This window comes from Centrocercus urophasianus, unplaced genomic scaffold (genome assembly GCF_019232065.1).
Source record: "Centrocercus urophasianus isolate 14NV4802_14NV808 unplaced genomic scaffold, USGS_Curo_1.0 seq_15, whole genome shotgun sequence".
Lineage (NCBI taxonomy): Eukaryota > Metazoa > Chordata > Aves > Galliformes > Phasianidae > Centrocercus > Centrocercus urophasianus.
The window spans coordinates 32,182,681-32,197,865 of NW_024884697.1; the positions used below are offsets into that span (position 1 = coordinate 32,182,681).

The window sequence follows — 15,185 nt, forward strand, 5'->3', positions numbered from 1 at the left end:
CCAGTAGCTTGTAGAAGAAGCCATCCGTGATAGTGCTCTTCTGTATTGATCTGAGAATCATCTGGAAAATATGCTGGTTACTTTGTATTTATCAGTGCTGATAGAGTCAGTAATTCTTTCCACTGTCTAAAGTCAGAAAACTTACCTGGACATTGTGAACCCTCAGACCACAGCAGCTGACTTAAAATTATGATTTGTTTTGACTGTCCTGGGTATTTACTATGCCAAATGCTGAATTTTCCTTGGAAATAGCAGTCTAGGCATCATTTGAATAAACAATTTATCTGCATCTGCCTCTAAAACAGTGATGAGAAGGGTACATAAAACATTTCTTGCATTGCTGCAAGAATCACATTGAAAGCTGATGGGCTGTACATGCAGGATCATGGAAGGGCAAGTCGTTCCTTTTGTGAGGGGCCTGTTTCATTACAGCAACTCCAAGTTAGTTGACAGCTGTTGATGTTTCATGTCCCAGGTCTACAAAACACAGTAAGCACAGTATATGAATAATATACTTAAATTTCCAAACAGGAAATGAGTGCTTCAGAGTACTGCGGTACAGCACTGCAGAGTGACTTGCAGTGTTTGGGAAAAAGAACGTTTGGTTTACAACAAACCAGCTGAAAAGATGACTGCCTACTTGGAACAATGTGATCTCTCCTTGTAGTAGCTGGCTTTGTGCTGATAACAGCATGTTTAAGAAAAATCTGACCCCTTGGGCATGAGTCCTGAGCTGGGAGGGAGTGAACCCAAACCTAGATTTTGTAACTTTGAATTATTTTATCTCCCTAACATTCTGAGCACGACATGTTACTATTTTCTAAATAGCGTTCAAGCTGTTATCAAAAGGGAATGAGACCTGTATATTCCCTCCATTTTTAGCTAGTAAAAAGGAAACACTTTGTCTTTCGGTCTGAGCAGGATGTATCTTCAAATTTTTGCGGGGTTTTACATTGTACTTGTTTTCTGTTTTTTATCCTAAATAAGAAAGAAGGCAGAGATTTCAAGAATTTTGGCCTTAGGGAAAACTGCTCAAAGCTTTTGATAGTAGTATTGAAAAAGCAGACTCATTGTTTGTGCGGATGCCATTCAAGTAGGCTAAAGGTGTATTAAAGATGTTGAAATTGTTTTCCCTCTGCTGCGGTTTATCTTACTGGGGGCAGATAGACTGCTGCACCTTCAGAAAAAATGCATATATTTTGTGTTCTCTAGTGATATATTTAAAGGTTGGTTAATGTTAATAAAATACTTTTTCATTAAAAGTCTGTCAAAATTAGAATCAGTTTTTACTAACTTCTGTTTCTGGAGCTCACTCAGCATGTTCTGTGGGTGCCTTCTGGGACAAGTACAACTTGATGCTTTGTTTGGGGAAGGCAGCAGCCGTTTCAGTGATGAATAATGTCTGAATAGCTAAGAAGTTGTTTCAGCTTGCTGAAGGTTGACCATTTAATGTTGCTCTGTGATTGCTGGTAGAGGTGACAAGGAAAGTGGCATAGGTCTGTATGCTGTTGTCTTCTCCTCCTCTTCTGCTGCTGAGGGAGGAGCAGCTGAAGATTGTCCTTCATGGAACAACAGCCAGCCTGTCTAAGTAGGTGTGGAACGATGAACTTTGACTGCTTGCAGCTTCAGATAGGAAGGTGGTGATAACAGGCTGCAACACCCAAAGTGTGGATTGTTCCTCTTGGTTCATAGGATTGAATTTTCTGAAGCAGACCATGGGCACCCAATTTACTTGACCATTTGATAGTTTGAAGTACTCAGTTTGTCTCATGTGCCAGAAGGTTGTGTAGAGTCCTAAAGAAACCACTCAGCTGGCAAGAACGAGATTACTGCCAGTATGACAGGAGGATGTTTACTTTCCATGAACTAAGTACCAGTAGACTTTACACTGGCCTTCAGATAAACAGTTCTGTGCACGTAACTCTGAAGAGGTGGAGAATGGTGGTTGAAAGTGTCAGGAGATTCCTTTGAAGAAAAAAACTTTGATTCTGTAGCAAGTGGATTTTTCAGGCTTGATTCCTCTTCTGAATGTTCTTAATGCCTGCCCATAGGTCCAAGTAGTTTCTTTAATCAGGAGCAATATAAAATGTTTTACTTCTGCCTTTCATTTTAGAGGAGAAAGGTGAGTAACATAACTAAATTTTGTCTGGCTGTTGACACAGTAGATGCTGAGTAGCTCTGTGAATTTGATATTCCTTTCTGAAGAGATATAGTTACCATGCATGGGTGTGCATTCATAGGAAATTCTGCCCTCAGGGATTTTGTACTTTAGCACCATGCATGTTACAACCAAAGGGAACTTCCTTTGTTTTCTGAAGGGATTTTTAAATATCACATTTGAATTCCTGTATGTCATAAAACCAAAAATTGTTCTGTTACGAATGGAGCTGAAATCTTCAATTTTTATTCCAAATTAGTTGCAAGTAGGTACGTCTTAAGATATGGTTTTGTACTTTATCCAAGTTCTTGATCTCAGCTCAAGTAATCAATCAAAAATGTACAGAGTATGTCTAAGTAGCACAGTGCAAGAGGAGAACATCAGTAGAGAAAAAGGATGCTGAAGACCTGACATTATGCTGTATGCAACTTAAGTCTTATGCTTTGAACTACTGTAATCAGATCCTACGGACTAAATAAATACCTGTTAGCTGCTGGAGGGCATTAAATGTCCTCTCGAATATATCTTTCAGATAAATCCCAAAATATTTTACTTGGTATACTCTAAGACATTTTGGTAGTGCAAACCAAAGCATAGAACATGCAGATGGGAGAAAACATGCATTTTTACAAAAACTACTGAATCAGAATCTGTGTTCTTCAGGCTAGCGTTCTGTCATGCTGCTAGAGCTGTTAATGCTTTTGTTCCTCTGTCATCTTCTGTAACTTCTTGAGAGTAGACATGCTTAATTAAACCCTTTATTATTTGCACAGGGAAATAGGTGATCACTGGCATTTAGCAATTCAAGAAGCAATCTTGGAGAAATGCAGTGATAATGATGGAATTGTTCATATTGCTGTGGACAAAAATTCACGTGAGGTGAGCGTCCTTCCAGTAACAACTTAATAATGTTGTTTCTCCTTGTCAGCTGGACTGTAACAAAGACTCTTTCTTACTGCAGGGTTGTGTATATGTCAAGTGTCTGTCTCCAGAGTATGCGGGGAAGGCTTTTAAGGCATTACATGGCTCTTGGTTTGATGGTAAGAAATCAGGGTTCGTGGCAAAATGTGGGTAGAAATAGCAGAAGATGGTTGTGGTTGGAGTCCTTTTAAGTGACCAAGCGTTTTATTACATCTTGATACTTTTGATAGATATAAAAGTTGTGTTCTTAGTATTATCCATAATAATATCCATTATTAGTATTTATCACCTGGTAAACTAATTTCATTACAATGAACGTGTTTGGTTTTGCTCGCTGCATCCTGAGGCCAAATGTAATAATGGTAAACTAGAGGGCTTTTGTTTTTGTATTTCTTTGCCTTCCAGGAAAGCTGGTAACAGTAAAATACCTGCGGCTAGATCGATACCATCATCGTTTTCCTCAGGCTCTCACCTGCAACACTCCACTAAAGCCATCAAATAAACACATGAACTCTATGTCACATCTCCGTCTTCGGACAGGCACAACTCATTCTCAGGGAAGTTCCTGAGGAGATTTTCTACAACTGCTAGGACTGTTACTTGCAACAGGACTATTCCTGTTTGGCTGCCGTCTTCCTTTTTTAGTGCTTTTTGTATGTAATACTTTAATGATTTAAATAAAAGTTGGAACGTTCCAGAAATCTTGTTTCCAAAGGGACTTAGCGGTGAGGCAGTGATACTGAGCTGACAGGAAAAAGAAATTGCTTCAGGAAGTTATCCGGGGCTACGTTAAAGCAATGCATTTAAGTTTTGCATGTGGAATACCGAATTCATTAAACATTTTCAGATGTGGTGACTGTATTTTTGCACCAAGAGGTGTTTTTGATAATACAAAAGCATGGAGAAAAGAAGACTTCCTGTATTTCCATAGTTTCCTGTGAAATAATCTTGTGGGTATTTTGTAACAAACGACCTACAGTTCCTGATGGTGAATAAGTTTACAAAAAAAAAAAAAAAAAAAAAAAAATACAAAAAAAAAAAAGAAAGAAAAAAATATATTTTTTTCATTCAATATTAGTTGTTTTTTTTTTTTTTCCTTGCCGTAAAATAATAATTTTCTGCAGCTAGGGTATGGGGGAAGTTAATCTGGCGTTAGTGGTTGCATATAAGCGTGAGGGAAAACGAGCTGAATGCGGATGTAATGGGTTTTGTATATAAATGTAAATGCTGGTGGTGGCAAAACTGGTTTTGTTCTGTGAGGATGTCTGCATCGAAGCGGTGGGTAGGCTTCCTATTTTATTCAACACCTGATGTTTTATATGGGTTTGGCTGCACCGTGACAAGAGGCCAAATACCTTAAAGTGTTAGATACAGGTTAAATATCTTTTATAGGTTTTATATTAAAATACCTTATGATTTTGTGTGAGAGGTCTGATACCAATTGTAACAAATTCGAATTTGTGAGCAATAAAGACACAATTGGCAGATACTGGAAAAGTATTTTGTGAAAAGCTGTATTTATTACTACTATTGCCAGGGCTGTGACAAAATACCATTTGGGATTAAGTGATGAAGCAGTTTCCTTTTAAAATGTTAGAAGGTGCTCGCTTCCCTGCTACAATTTTGGCTGACATGAGCTGCAAGTACGGCTGACAGTAAATCTGGTGATTGTGAGTTTGTAAACTTGGCAGAAATTTGCCTGGAAGTGCAAAATTGTTGCTGAGAAGCGTAGTTGCAAATCTGAGATTATTGGCTCCTTTAATCCCGTCGCTCCTACCGTGATGTTATCCGAGTAGCAAGGGGAAATATCCCACAGGGACGTGCTGGGACTGGAAGCGCGCCGGTCCAAAGAAACAACTGAAACTCACTTTACTTTGTAGATACGATGGATTTGCAGCATGGACTTGCACAAATAATGCACGTTTTTCGTATGGTTAAGTAAACATGATGCACACTGTTCTGCAACAGAAATCCTATTGTGCCTTACCTTCGTGCTTTTGTGGGCACCATGTTTATTATTGGAGAGTTTGTTAACCGAGAACTTTTAAATCCTCAGTTTTATGTCTCAGATGCTAATGAATGAGTATATATAATATATAATCAGCCACGCAGAATTCCGCTTACCGAGGACGAGTACATATTTTTGGTGGGTAAGTGAATTGTGCCAGGACTGGTAGATTTCGACGAGTTTTACTATATACATATATGTATAATATACATGTATATGTACTATATATATGTATATAAACTAATGGCGTTGTATCGATGTGCATCAGTGACTTGTTAACCTGACCTTAGTGACCCATCTTGTGACCCGTTGCAAGAGTGAATGTAAAAATAGTTGTGGCATTTTCAAAGGTCGCCTCTTGATGCAGCTGCATCCATCTTGCTTCTGAAATATACTTCTTGTAAACACTGTACATTATTATTGTAATATGTACTATTATGCAGCTTCTTTTACCTTAAACTGTTAAGTTGACCAGTGTCCCTTCCTGCACGAGGGAGGGGGACGTGTATAATACCGAACATGTGAGAGGAATCAGATGTTTGCTGTAATTTGTCACCTTGTCCTGTACAAACTGACGCTACGCGAAGCAGACTCGAATTAAAGGTTTATTAGGGTTTTTTACACGCGTCTGACGTCGTCCATCTGTGGGCGCCTCTCTCCCGTGAGGGCTGCGGGGACACAGCGGGGGCTCCGCGCAGGGCCCGGCGCACGCTGGAGCTCGGCGCTGCGGGGCCGGGGCGCCCGCGCCGTGCTCTTATTTGGCGTTGGCCGCCGGTGCCCAGGAATTTCCCGTCATGCCTCCCTGGGCGCCGGGCCCGTCCCCGCTATCCCGAGGGGCGGAGGGCGGAGGGCGGAGGGGGGGTTGGAGCCGCGGCCGCCGCTCCCTCGGGCCTCCCCTCATGCGCGCTGCGCCGCCGCCGCCGCCGCTCCTCTCCGCACTCGTCCTGGCGCTGGCGGCCAACGCAGGAGCCGCAGGTAGGAGCCGGCGAGCAGCTCCCACCGCCGCCTCGCCAGCCCCGCACCGCCGCGGGAAGGGCGGGCCGGGGGCTGCGGCCGGGGGAGGGGCGGCGGGACGGCGAGCCGGGGCCGGGCAGCACCTGCTGGGGGAGGGGCGGGGCGGGGGCGCCCTCGGGGAGCGGGGCCCGGCGGGAGGGCCGCGTCGTGCCGCGCCGTGTCGTGCCGCGCTCCGCTCCCCTCCGCTCGGCCACCCTCTGCGGCGTGCCGCTCTGGGTGCCGGCTGTCCGTCCGCAGAGCAAGGCGGCGGAGCGGTGGCGGGGCGAGGGCACGGCCTGCTGGCTGCGCTGCGGCCGTCCGCCGCGTACGTGAAGCTTTACCGGCCCCGAGGGGAGCTCGGGCTTCGCGTGCGCTCTCGGAACTCGGCGGCTGTCCCCTGCCTGCGTGCGGGTTGTGTAGCGCTGCTGACCAACGCGGGACGTGCGGGACTCGGGTGTAGCTCGGTTCCTCCTGTCCCCGTTTAGCAGCATAACGACACGGAGCACCGCAGCCGCTCACACCGGGGCGCAGTGCCGCGTTTGGAGCCCAGAGGCGGTTTGTCCGTCCGGTCGGTGCTCTTCCCCCCGCCGAACAGACGCGGGTGCTCGCAGCGCTCTTAGCGGAGAATTCCGGGCCATTTGCTGCGCTGCTGCGTGCTTTTGCAGTTTGTCACGGCTCCCCGCTGCCAAATTTGGTCGGTAGCGGTGCCTTCTGCGCCTCTGTGACAGCGGTTCCCGTGCGCCCGTCATCCTCGTCTGCCGTCCGCTCAGAGCTTCTCAGAGGATCGCGGCGTCGCTGGAGGCGCGGCTTCGTTTAAAACAGCGTTTCTTTATTGTCGTATAGAGTTTGTGTCGGGAATTAAGTAAGGTGAACGTCTTAACTGGAGGTACTGAATAATTCTGTAAGTCTCAGCTGAAGGAAGGCTTGGTTTAGATGGAGCTGTGCAGTGATTTCCCCAAAACCGCTGAGCCTGGTGGAGTTGGGCCACACGTAGCTCAGCTGTGGTTGGTTGGGTGTTTTCCTGTCTGACGTTTCTTGGATCTGTATCGTACACATCTGAGAAGAGCTTTTAGGAGGAAAAAAGAACTCCCATTTTTCCTCCAGAAGTGCTGTCCTTAAAAATAGTGCCTTTGTGTATGGGGTAGCGTTGCTATATTTGGTGACAAAGCCATATAAAGCAGTTGATCCTTGACACAAATAAAATCTTTTGGCGGAATGGCCTTGTTGGTTTTTCCAAGCAGGGCTGCTCTGCCCTCCTGCTGGCGTTGAGTTAATGCACTTTTTCCGCCTGCATGTGCCCTATGGATTCCTGACGGCTTTGTGGGAAGGGAAACTTGCACATGAGGAAAACACTTGGTGTTTTGCCCTGATATTCATTAAGGCATGGGAGGATTATGTTTGCCTGCTTGCATTCAGGCAGCTTTGTAAGATGATACCTGTTTGTGGCACTGAAAGCCTAGCCTGTTTTGTGCATGAGCAACGCTAGAAAATCAAATTTCCCTTTTAGGTATATTGTTAAGGTTCCTCTGTTATGCTGTTGGCTGTATTGTATGGGAGCGGGGAGCAGGAGGGAGAAAGGGGAGAAGAGATCTCGCTGTTAAGGATTTAATCTTCTCAGCCGGAGGTTAAGAAGTCTGCTGTCTGCATCCACTGGCATCGCTACAAGTGCGGGACAGCCATCCAATTGTCAGACAGCTCCACTGGGTTGCGTCATTCAAGCGTCCTCATTACAGATCAACATTTAAGCAATGTGCAACTTCAGTCATAGGTGGGGAATAGGATCTTTTATTTTCCTTTTTTTGGAGCAGGCTCCAAGGCTGGAGGGAAATTGGGTGTCTCTTGCTCTGGAGTATTTGCGTCCATACATGGATTTATTTAGAGGCAACTTTCTCTACATGAACTAGAGAGCTTTGAAACATAAAAACCAGAAAAACCTGCCAGCCTTTAGGGTGTTCAATCTGTAGTGTCTCGTAGAGCAAGAAGGGGCTGCAGGTGAACAATCCCTTCCCTCACTCTTATCGCTTCTGCAGGGCTGCATTATGATCTTCCAGATGCCTAGCCCAGACTGGGAGGATGTTTGGTTCTCAGCAAACTACTGGATGTAGGAGCTTAAAAAACTGAACGTTCAAGTCCTCCTCTGGAAATCTGTGGACATATAAGAAACTAGCAGTGTCCTAAACTAACTTTCAATCTTCCATTTAAGAAAGGGAAGGGAGCGTGTGTTACAGCATCAGCTTCTGCCAGAGGGTGCAGAGTGGCATTCTGGGTTTTAGAGGGGACTTCTGTGTCCTTCACTTGCGAGGATGTGATCCTTAGGTGTTGTCTGAAAACAGGCTGCGAGAATTCTTTGGGAACTCCATTCACGATGAGGCAATTGGAAATTGTAATTTCTTTCCTTTGCTCCAGCCTTCTGGTTCTCATGTAACAGCTCAGTTCCAGTGGCATTATCTGACAGCCACACAATCCAGCACTGTTCCTGGGCATAAAGAGGCTTTTCTTGGTGAGGGCTTTAGCACCCAAGGAGCTCAAACAATGCTAGCCCGAACCAGCAAGGGCAGTGCTTAGACTTACATGGTGCTAACACACTTCTGCTGTTTCTACAGACTTACATTTTGGCATAGCATGTTCTCTAAGATGATTAATGGCACAAGTACTTCTTTATTTATAGCGAGCATTGGGAATGATGTTTCCAGTAAGTTTTGTATTGAAACATGATTCAGCTTTTGAGTGTTGCATAAAGTCTGAAGAAAGGACTTCTGCTGAGCTCCCTGGTTTGCGCTCTCTGTTCAGTGGCATCTGAACATGGGGATTAATGATACATTTGAAGCACAGCAGCGTAGCGAAGCGTACATGGTGTGCTCATGTATTGTGTTGTTGGAAAGTGCTGTCATGTCCAACAGCTCTTAAGAGTGACACCATGTGTGGCATTTGGAATTATGTCCTCAGGGAGCTTTGTAACTCCATGTTCCTCCAAACAGGGACAACGCCTTCGCCTTCCACCTGATGGAAAACAAAGCCCCGCTGCCAGGAAACAACAATAGCTCTGAGGAAGGGACTGCCAAATGCCATCAGTTTCACTTGGGCTGCACAATGTGAGTAGGAAAAAGAAATCAACCCAGGGCATCTCAACAGCTTCCTGAGGAAGCGATCCATGCCCGTCAATGCCAAAAGAAAGCAGTCCAGAACATGCCCTGCCCAGATAAGCATTGCATTGTTCTTGCCGAGTCCTGTTCCCCAGCATCTTGATCTTGACTGTGCTGTGCCTCCAAATGCAGGCAGGGAAAGGTGTGGGTGATTTGCAACACTGCTCTGCTGAAGGGCTCTGTGCAGCTGGATGCCTGGGGTCGAGTTCACATGGGTGTTGCTCTCAGTCCGCGTGATGGCATTTGACAGCACAGTGAGCCTGGCTTTAGTATTCCTGTGTCTGCTTCCAGAGCACGAAGCCTATATAGAGCAAGCATCGATCTGATGTGGAGTTGCTGGACCTGCTGAGTCCAGCCATACAGTGGAGGTGATCCTGAGAGTAGGGCTGACAGAGCAGCTGGTGAGATTTGGCTCCTGCGGCTGTGGGGCTGTGGGGTGGGCGAGCTGGAGGCAAGGAGGGAGCGGGCACACTGCTGTGGGCTTGGGGAGGGCAGAAGGGTCAAGGGGAGCCAGGCAGCTCTGTGACATTAGGGCCTGAAATGTGCAGCAGAAACTTCCCAGATAAAGGGATTTGGGGTTTTTTGTAGTTTAACCATCTCTGCTTTCTAAAGGCTGCAGGAAAAGAAAGTCAGCACTGTTGGGCAGAGAGCCTTAGTCTTTGACTGCTTGCTGTGGGAACTGTGCTTTTGGACTGTATCCTTAATTCCTCCTATTTTTTACAGGATTAGAATCAGTGGAAGGATACTCCATGCTGATAGAGTATCTTATTAAAACCTATTTCCATAAGAGAAATGTAGGGGACCTGCTTTGCCGTGGCTCCTGAAGGCAATTAGTGGCTGGCACCAAGGGAAGCACTGGGGACTGTTGGTTTCCAGTTTTGCACAGAGCTTGGCACTCTACGTGCAAAAGCTCAAGGCAGCTTTGCTGCTTGCCTCTGGACTTCAGAGAGGTGCCAAGCTGCACCGAGCTGCTGGAGCAGTGGTGGAACCATGCTGGGTAGGGTTACTGCAGATACTGTGCAAGAGCCTCAGACTGCCCTTGCAGAGTTGTCTCAGAGAGGGAGGCTTTTTGTTGCTGCATATGGATTAGCATAATACAGTTTTATCTATAGTATGATAATTAATAACTGTGGCAGCAGTACACTCAGTGTAATAGCTTCTTAGTGTATTGCTGTTTAAGAAGAGACACGGGTTTTCAGAGCGTTGTACTACCACAGCAGCTCTTGTAGATAAAGTTCTTCCCAGGTCGTTGCAGAAGTTAGATTTTCTGAATCTCTTTCATTCTCTCTTCTGAACTCTCCCCAGTTTCTTCTGTCTTATGCCCCAAGCCAGCATGAGATTCCAGCTGATACCTTATTGTTGCTGAGCAGAGCTCAGCAGCTCTGCTCCCTCCCCAGCTCCTGCTATTAGGAATTACGCTTCTCTTTTTGATAAACTCCAAATTTCACTTGCCTTTTTTTGCAGCAGTTATCACAGTATTGGCTCAGCTGATGGGCATTGTAACCTTGACATCCTTTTCTGCGGTACCCCTGCTTGTCTTGTAGTTTCCATTTCGATTTGTGCATTTGAGTGCTTTTGTGGTTATTATTTTTTTTTTTTTTTTAAAAAGACCTGTACTTGGCTCTGTTCTTGGCTGTACTCTGTACATCTCTCTGTACTTGGCTGTACTGAATTCCATTTACTGATTTTGGACCTTTTTCCACTTCCTGAGGATTATGTTGATTTCTGCTGGGCTCTTTGCAATGCTGTATGCTCCTTCCAGGTTGGTGTCTGCAGTTCACATAGGAGTGCTTGCAGGTCCCAGCAGCAGGAGAGGTGCTGATCAGAGCTGGGCCCTTGGCAGGTGTTCTTCAGCCTGACATTCCCAAGCTGTGGTACCATAATCCAGAAGGAAGATGCTTTTCCAGTCTGTTTATTAAAAAACCACTAGGAGCTCATAGAAGAGGAAGCACTAGTACTAGTTTGATGGCGTAGGATCTTACAAATCCATCTTGACTGCTTATTGCTTTGTTACTTTTCAATTGCCTATGTATGTGTTTTGTTGTTGTTGTTCTTTTAACTTGTTTCAAAAGCTTTCTGGATGTGGAGGTATGCTCACAGATGTGCAATACACCAATTGCTTTCTTCCTTTTTCAAAGGGGACGTTATCACCTTCCCCCTGAGCTCTGGGAAAGGCAAAAGCCTTTCAGAAATCCTCAGAGATGCTCACTCTTTTCTGAATGATTATCCCAAGTTATTTCCCAGATATTTTAGGGTGAGTTTTGTAACCTGTCAGAGGAGGAAGTGCAGCCTCAGAGAAGGGCTGCAGACATACGATAGCTTCATAGTCCAGGAATACAGTGATTCACATCAGTGTGACTGATTTGGCACACACAGTCCCCAAAGCTGTGGCAAGGAAGGAGAAGAGACTCAAGTATGAGGGGAAATGGACAATCAAGAGTACACCTTTTGTTGACAGAGAAGTGATGCTGGGAGGAATATGATGATCACCCCAAGATTTTAATGAGATTTGTGTAATGGAGCAGGAGATCATGAATGGTAGCTTTGTGGAGTGTTTTGGATGATTTTTGAGGAGAAATGGAAGTTATCACCCAGCTTTTGAGAGAGAGTCATTTCCAGCTGTTAATGTCCCTTGAAATCTTGACTGCAGAAAGGGAAAGTTTAACCAGGCTATCTTTTACCACTGATCAATACATGAAATCGATACAGGTAAAGTCCGCTGTGCTGGTGATTAACCAGCTCTGTGACATTGCAATGGGAGAGGAACGTGGGCTTTGGAGTAGAGAGCGCTGCTTGTAGATTTTGTGTTTCAAACTTCTGCTCGTCCTGTCTTGCTCAGCCCAAATAAGGGCTTGTTTGTGCCATGGGCTGAGATGCCCTGGAGCTGCCTCAGCAGAACCAACCTCAGACCTGTGAAGTGCACGGTGGTGCTAGGAACGTTGGCAGCGGTCATAGCAGAAACATCCTGAAAGCGAGTGCTACTGCCGTCCTGAGTTCTGGGTCTTTGAGTTACCAGCAGTCAGTGGGGTTAGAATTATGCACCTCCATCTGCTCCTCTTTGGTTCTCTCTGCTCATATGATTTACTGCCTGGGGCTGGCACTTGTTCCTGCAGCATTCACCTCTGTGCAAACACACAGTGTGCTATTCTCACAGGAAGCTCTGTGGCTCTTGAGCAAGATTGAGCTGTGCAGATTCTAGCAGAAGACTAATACAGGCCCTGCATAATTTGGGTTGCAATTGGTACTGCACAGTAAACAGCTGTGATTCTAGTATATCCTCCATTTCATCGGATAGTTTTGTTCTGGGGCCACAAGTGGAATGTCAGCATTTGTGCAGTGTTATGAAGCTGACAAAGCATTGTGAGGGCTGCAGTGGGACCCCGTGTGTGCTGCATGGTGTGGGAACAGACCCCTCCCCTGTCCCTTCCTGGCAGCGGGTGTGAAGCTGAGACCTGTTACTGCCTTCACAGTTTCAGGTTAAAAATACCTAAACTTGCTCTTTTCCATTTCTGGCATTTCTGCAGGCAGAAATGAAACCCCGCAGAAATTACCAAACTTTCTGCACGTTTATACAAGTGCTGTAAAAATAACACACTGAATAAATACAAGGCTGCTCCTCCTTTTTTCTGTGTTGGCCCATGCTGTAAGAGGTGGATGTTGGTGGTGCAGCAGTAGAAGCTGAACCTCCCCACCAATACCCCATTCCATTCTGTTGCTGTGTGACAGATGGCAGCAGAGGGGCAGTCTGATACGATGGTGTCTGACATGAAAATGCATATAAAGTGAATGTATGAAATTGAATTCCTCCATGTGGAAAACATCGCTCCCATTGACATTCATCAATGCTTGCTGAATGTTTATGGAGACCAAGCAGTGGATGTGAGCACAGTGAGGCAGTGGGTGGTGCATTTCAGCGGTGGTGACAGCAACAGTGGGGCACCTCTGCTGGTGCCACTTTTGATGAGCGTGGCACTCAGGCTCTTGTTCATCGCTGGTGAAATTGCACTGCTAATGGTGGTGACTGTGTTGAAATGTACTGTTTTGTAGCTGAGAATTTTCTCTATCAAATAGTGTTTTTATGCTCTTTGTATCTGTTGTCTTTTCTGTGGAAATTAATAGGAGGTATTACTTTTGGAACAATATCAGACTTGTGACCAAAAATTGTGTCTTTTTATAACCTCAGAGTAGACACAAACTTGGTACATCCGTAGCCATTCATTTTACTCACAGGTGCTGAAGTCCTGTGTGCCTAGAGTGGGGCTGGGCTGCAGGGAGCTTCTGCAGGGGCAGTGAAGCATCCAACCCACCCAGCTTCACTGGGGGGTTTCCCATGTTGGTGTGAGACGTCAGGGCCAAGGGGAGAGGAAGTGATGCATGGGGTTTTAATTGCAGTGCTTCCTTTTTGTGGAGCAGGACTCCAAGTAGGACAGCAGCAAGCAGAATTTTGGGGCAAGGCTTAATTAAGTCCGGGGTGGCGGGAAGGGAGCTGCGTGCATGTGCTGAGCCCGTGTCTCTTCTGAAGGATCTGGGGCATATCTCACTTTTCAGTACAGCTTATGCAAGGGAAACACCCAAATTTCCTTTGGATTGTTGATCCTCACGGGGATTTGGAAGCCTTGAGCTTCAAGAAGGCTGAGGGAAGAAGTGAATGATCTGGGCAGACGCGCCTGTGCCCTCCAAAGGAGCAGGGGACTGGGAGCAGGGTGGCTGTCACAGGGCAGGCTGGCTGCCCAGGGATGAATGCCATCGGGCTGCTGTTGCTGCCAGCCTTGCAGCGGGCAGGGGATGTGCCCCAGCCCCAGGAGGCTCCAACCTGCGTGTGACACCGTGCTGTAGGGCAGCTGGGGGCATCTGTGATCTCCAGGTAAGCACCTTTTGCTGGGAGCTGCAGGGGCTGTTTGTGTCTGGAATTCAGTCAGTGTTGTACTGCAAAACTGTAAGGATTGCTAGATTTTGGAAAAGGCACCCTCACATTCTGGATATCTGAGAGAAAATGAAGGACGAAGAAGAAACCAAAATAAGTATTCAAACCATATATTCAGCTAGAATTAGTATTTCTTCTGCTCATGAACTGAAGAGAATCTTCAGGTGCAGCACATCCATGTAAATATCTGTATATTTTTTAAATGCTGTGTTTATCCATTCTTAAACTGCTGCATGTTTAAAAAGCATTAACAGTGTGAAATGAATACTCCTTTTGCCCTGTTTGTTGTCGTGTCTTCTCAGAGCTTTAGCGCTCCCTACAACTAGAAGGACCTCTGTGACAGAGGGAGAACGGAGGATTCCTGTTTTTCTTAGAGGAACGTCTCTGTGGTATGGATTGGATGTGTTTTTAATTTTATTTTTTAACTGCTTAAAGGTTCCTTGCTTTTAGCATGGTTAACGTTACCGTTATAGTTTGTGAGCAATTCTTTCCTTTTGTGTGGCATTCAAATTTCTTCATGCCTATTCTTATAACCTATTTTTTTGATAAAAGGCTGAAGTCGTCTTGTGTATTCATAAGGCTGTTCTAAATACCATGACATGATTTTTGTGATCAAAGACACATTTTTAAAAGCTTCTATTCTGTCGACATCTGCACAGACTTCTGCGTGCCGATGCTGTCACTTGAAGGATGAGTTCCTGGTACTTAGGCAGGGAGACGGCTCCTCTCGGTGGTGAGCAGCGGTATCGGTTTCAGACACGGCTCTGTAGAAAATTTCTATGTAAGGGAGAGTGCCGGGAGAGACTGGCAGCTCTGGTGGCTTTCACTCGAAACGCTGTTCTCGGAGCTGGGATGGCAAAAAAAGAAACAACCGACCTGAATCGATGTGATGTGCAGCCACCCAACCCAGAGAGCAGGACACCTTTTTACAAAGCTTTCTAAATTCTTCCTCTCCTCTCCTCTCCTCTCCTCTCCTCTCCTCTCCTCTCCTCTCCTCTCCCTCCTCTCCTCTCCTCTCCTCTCCTCTCCTCTCCTCTC

The 15,185-nt window shown here is 45.7% G+C and overlaps 2 protein-coding genes across 2 annotated transcripts in view; both read left to right on the forward strand.

Moving 5' to 3' along the window:
- Window positions 1-5,708, forward strand: part of LEMD3 (LEM domain containing 3) — a 48,850-nt gene extending 43,142 nt beyond the window's left edge. The window contains exons 12-14 of the mRNA XM_042815445.1: window positions 2,932-3,037; window positions 3,120-3,198; window positions 3,485-5,708. Of these exons, the coding sequence (XP_042671379.1) occupies window positions 2,932-3,037; window positions 3,120-3,198; window positions 3,485-3,648 (349 nt within the window). The 3' untranslated portion in view covers window positions 3,649-5,708. The remainder of the gene's footprint in view (window positions 1-2,931; window positions 3,038-3,119; window positions 3,199-3,484) is intronic.
- Window positions 5,709-5,881: 173 nt separating this feature from the next.
- Window positions 5,882-15,185, forward strand: part of MSRB3 (methionine sulfoxide reductase B3) — an 84,270-nt gene continuing 74,966 nt past the window's right edge. Inside the window, 2 exon segments of the mRNA XM_042815728.1 lie at window positions 5,882-5,932; window positions 5,934-6,062. Of these exon segments, the coding sequence (XP_042671662.1) occupies window positions 5,882-5,932; window positions 5,934-6,062 (180 nt within the window).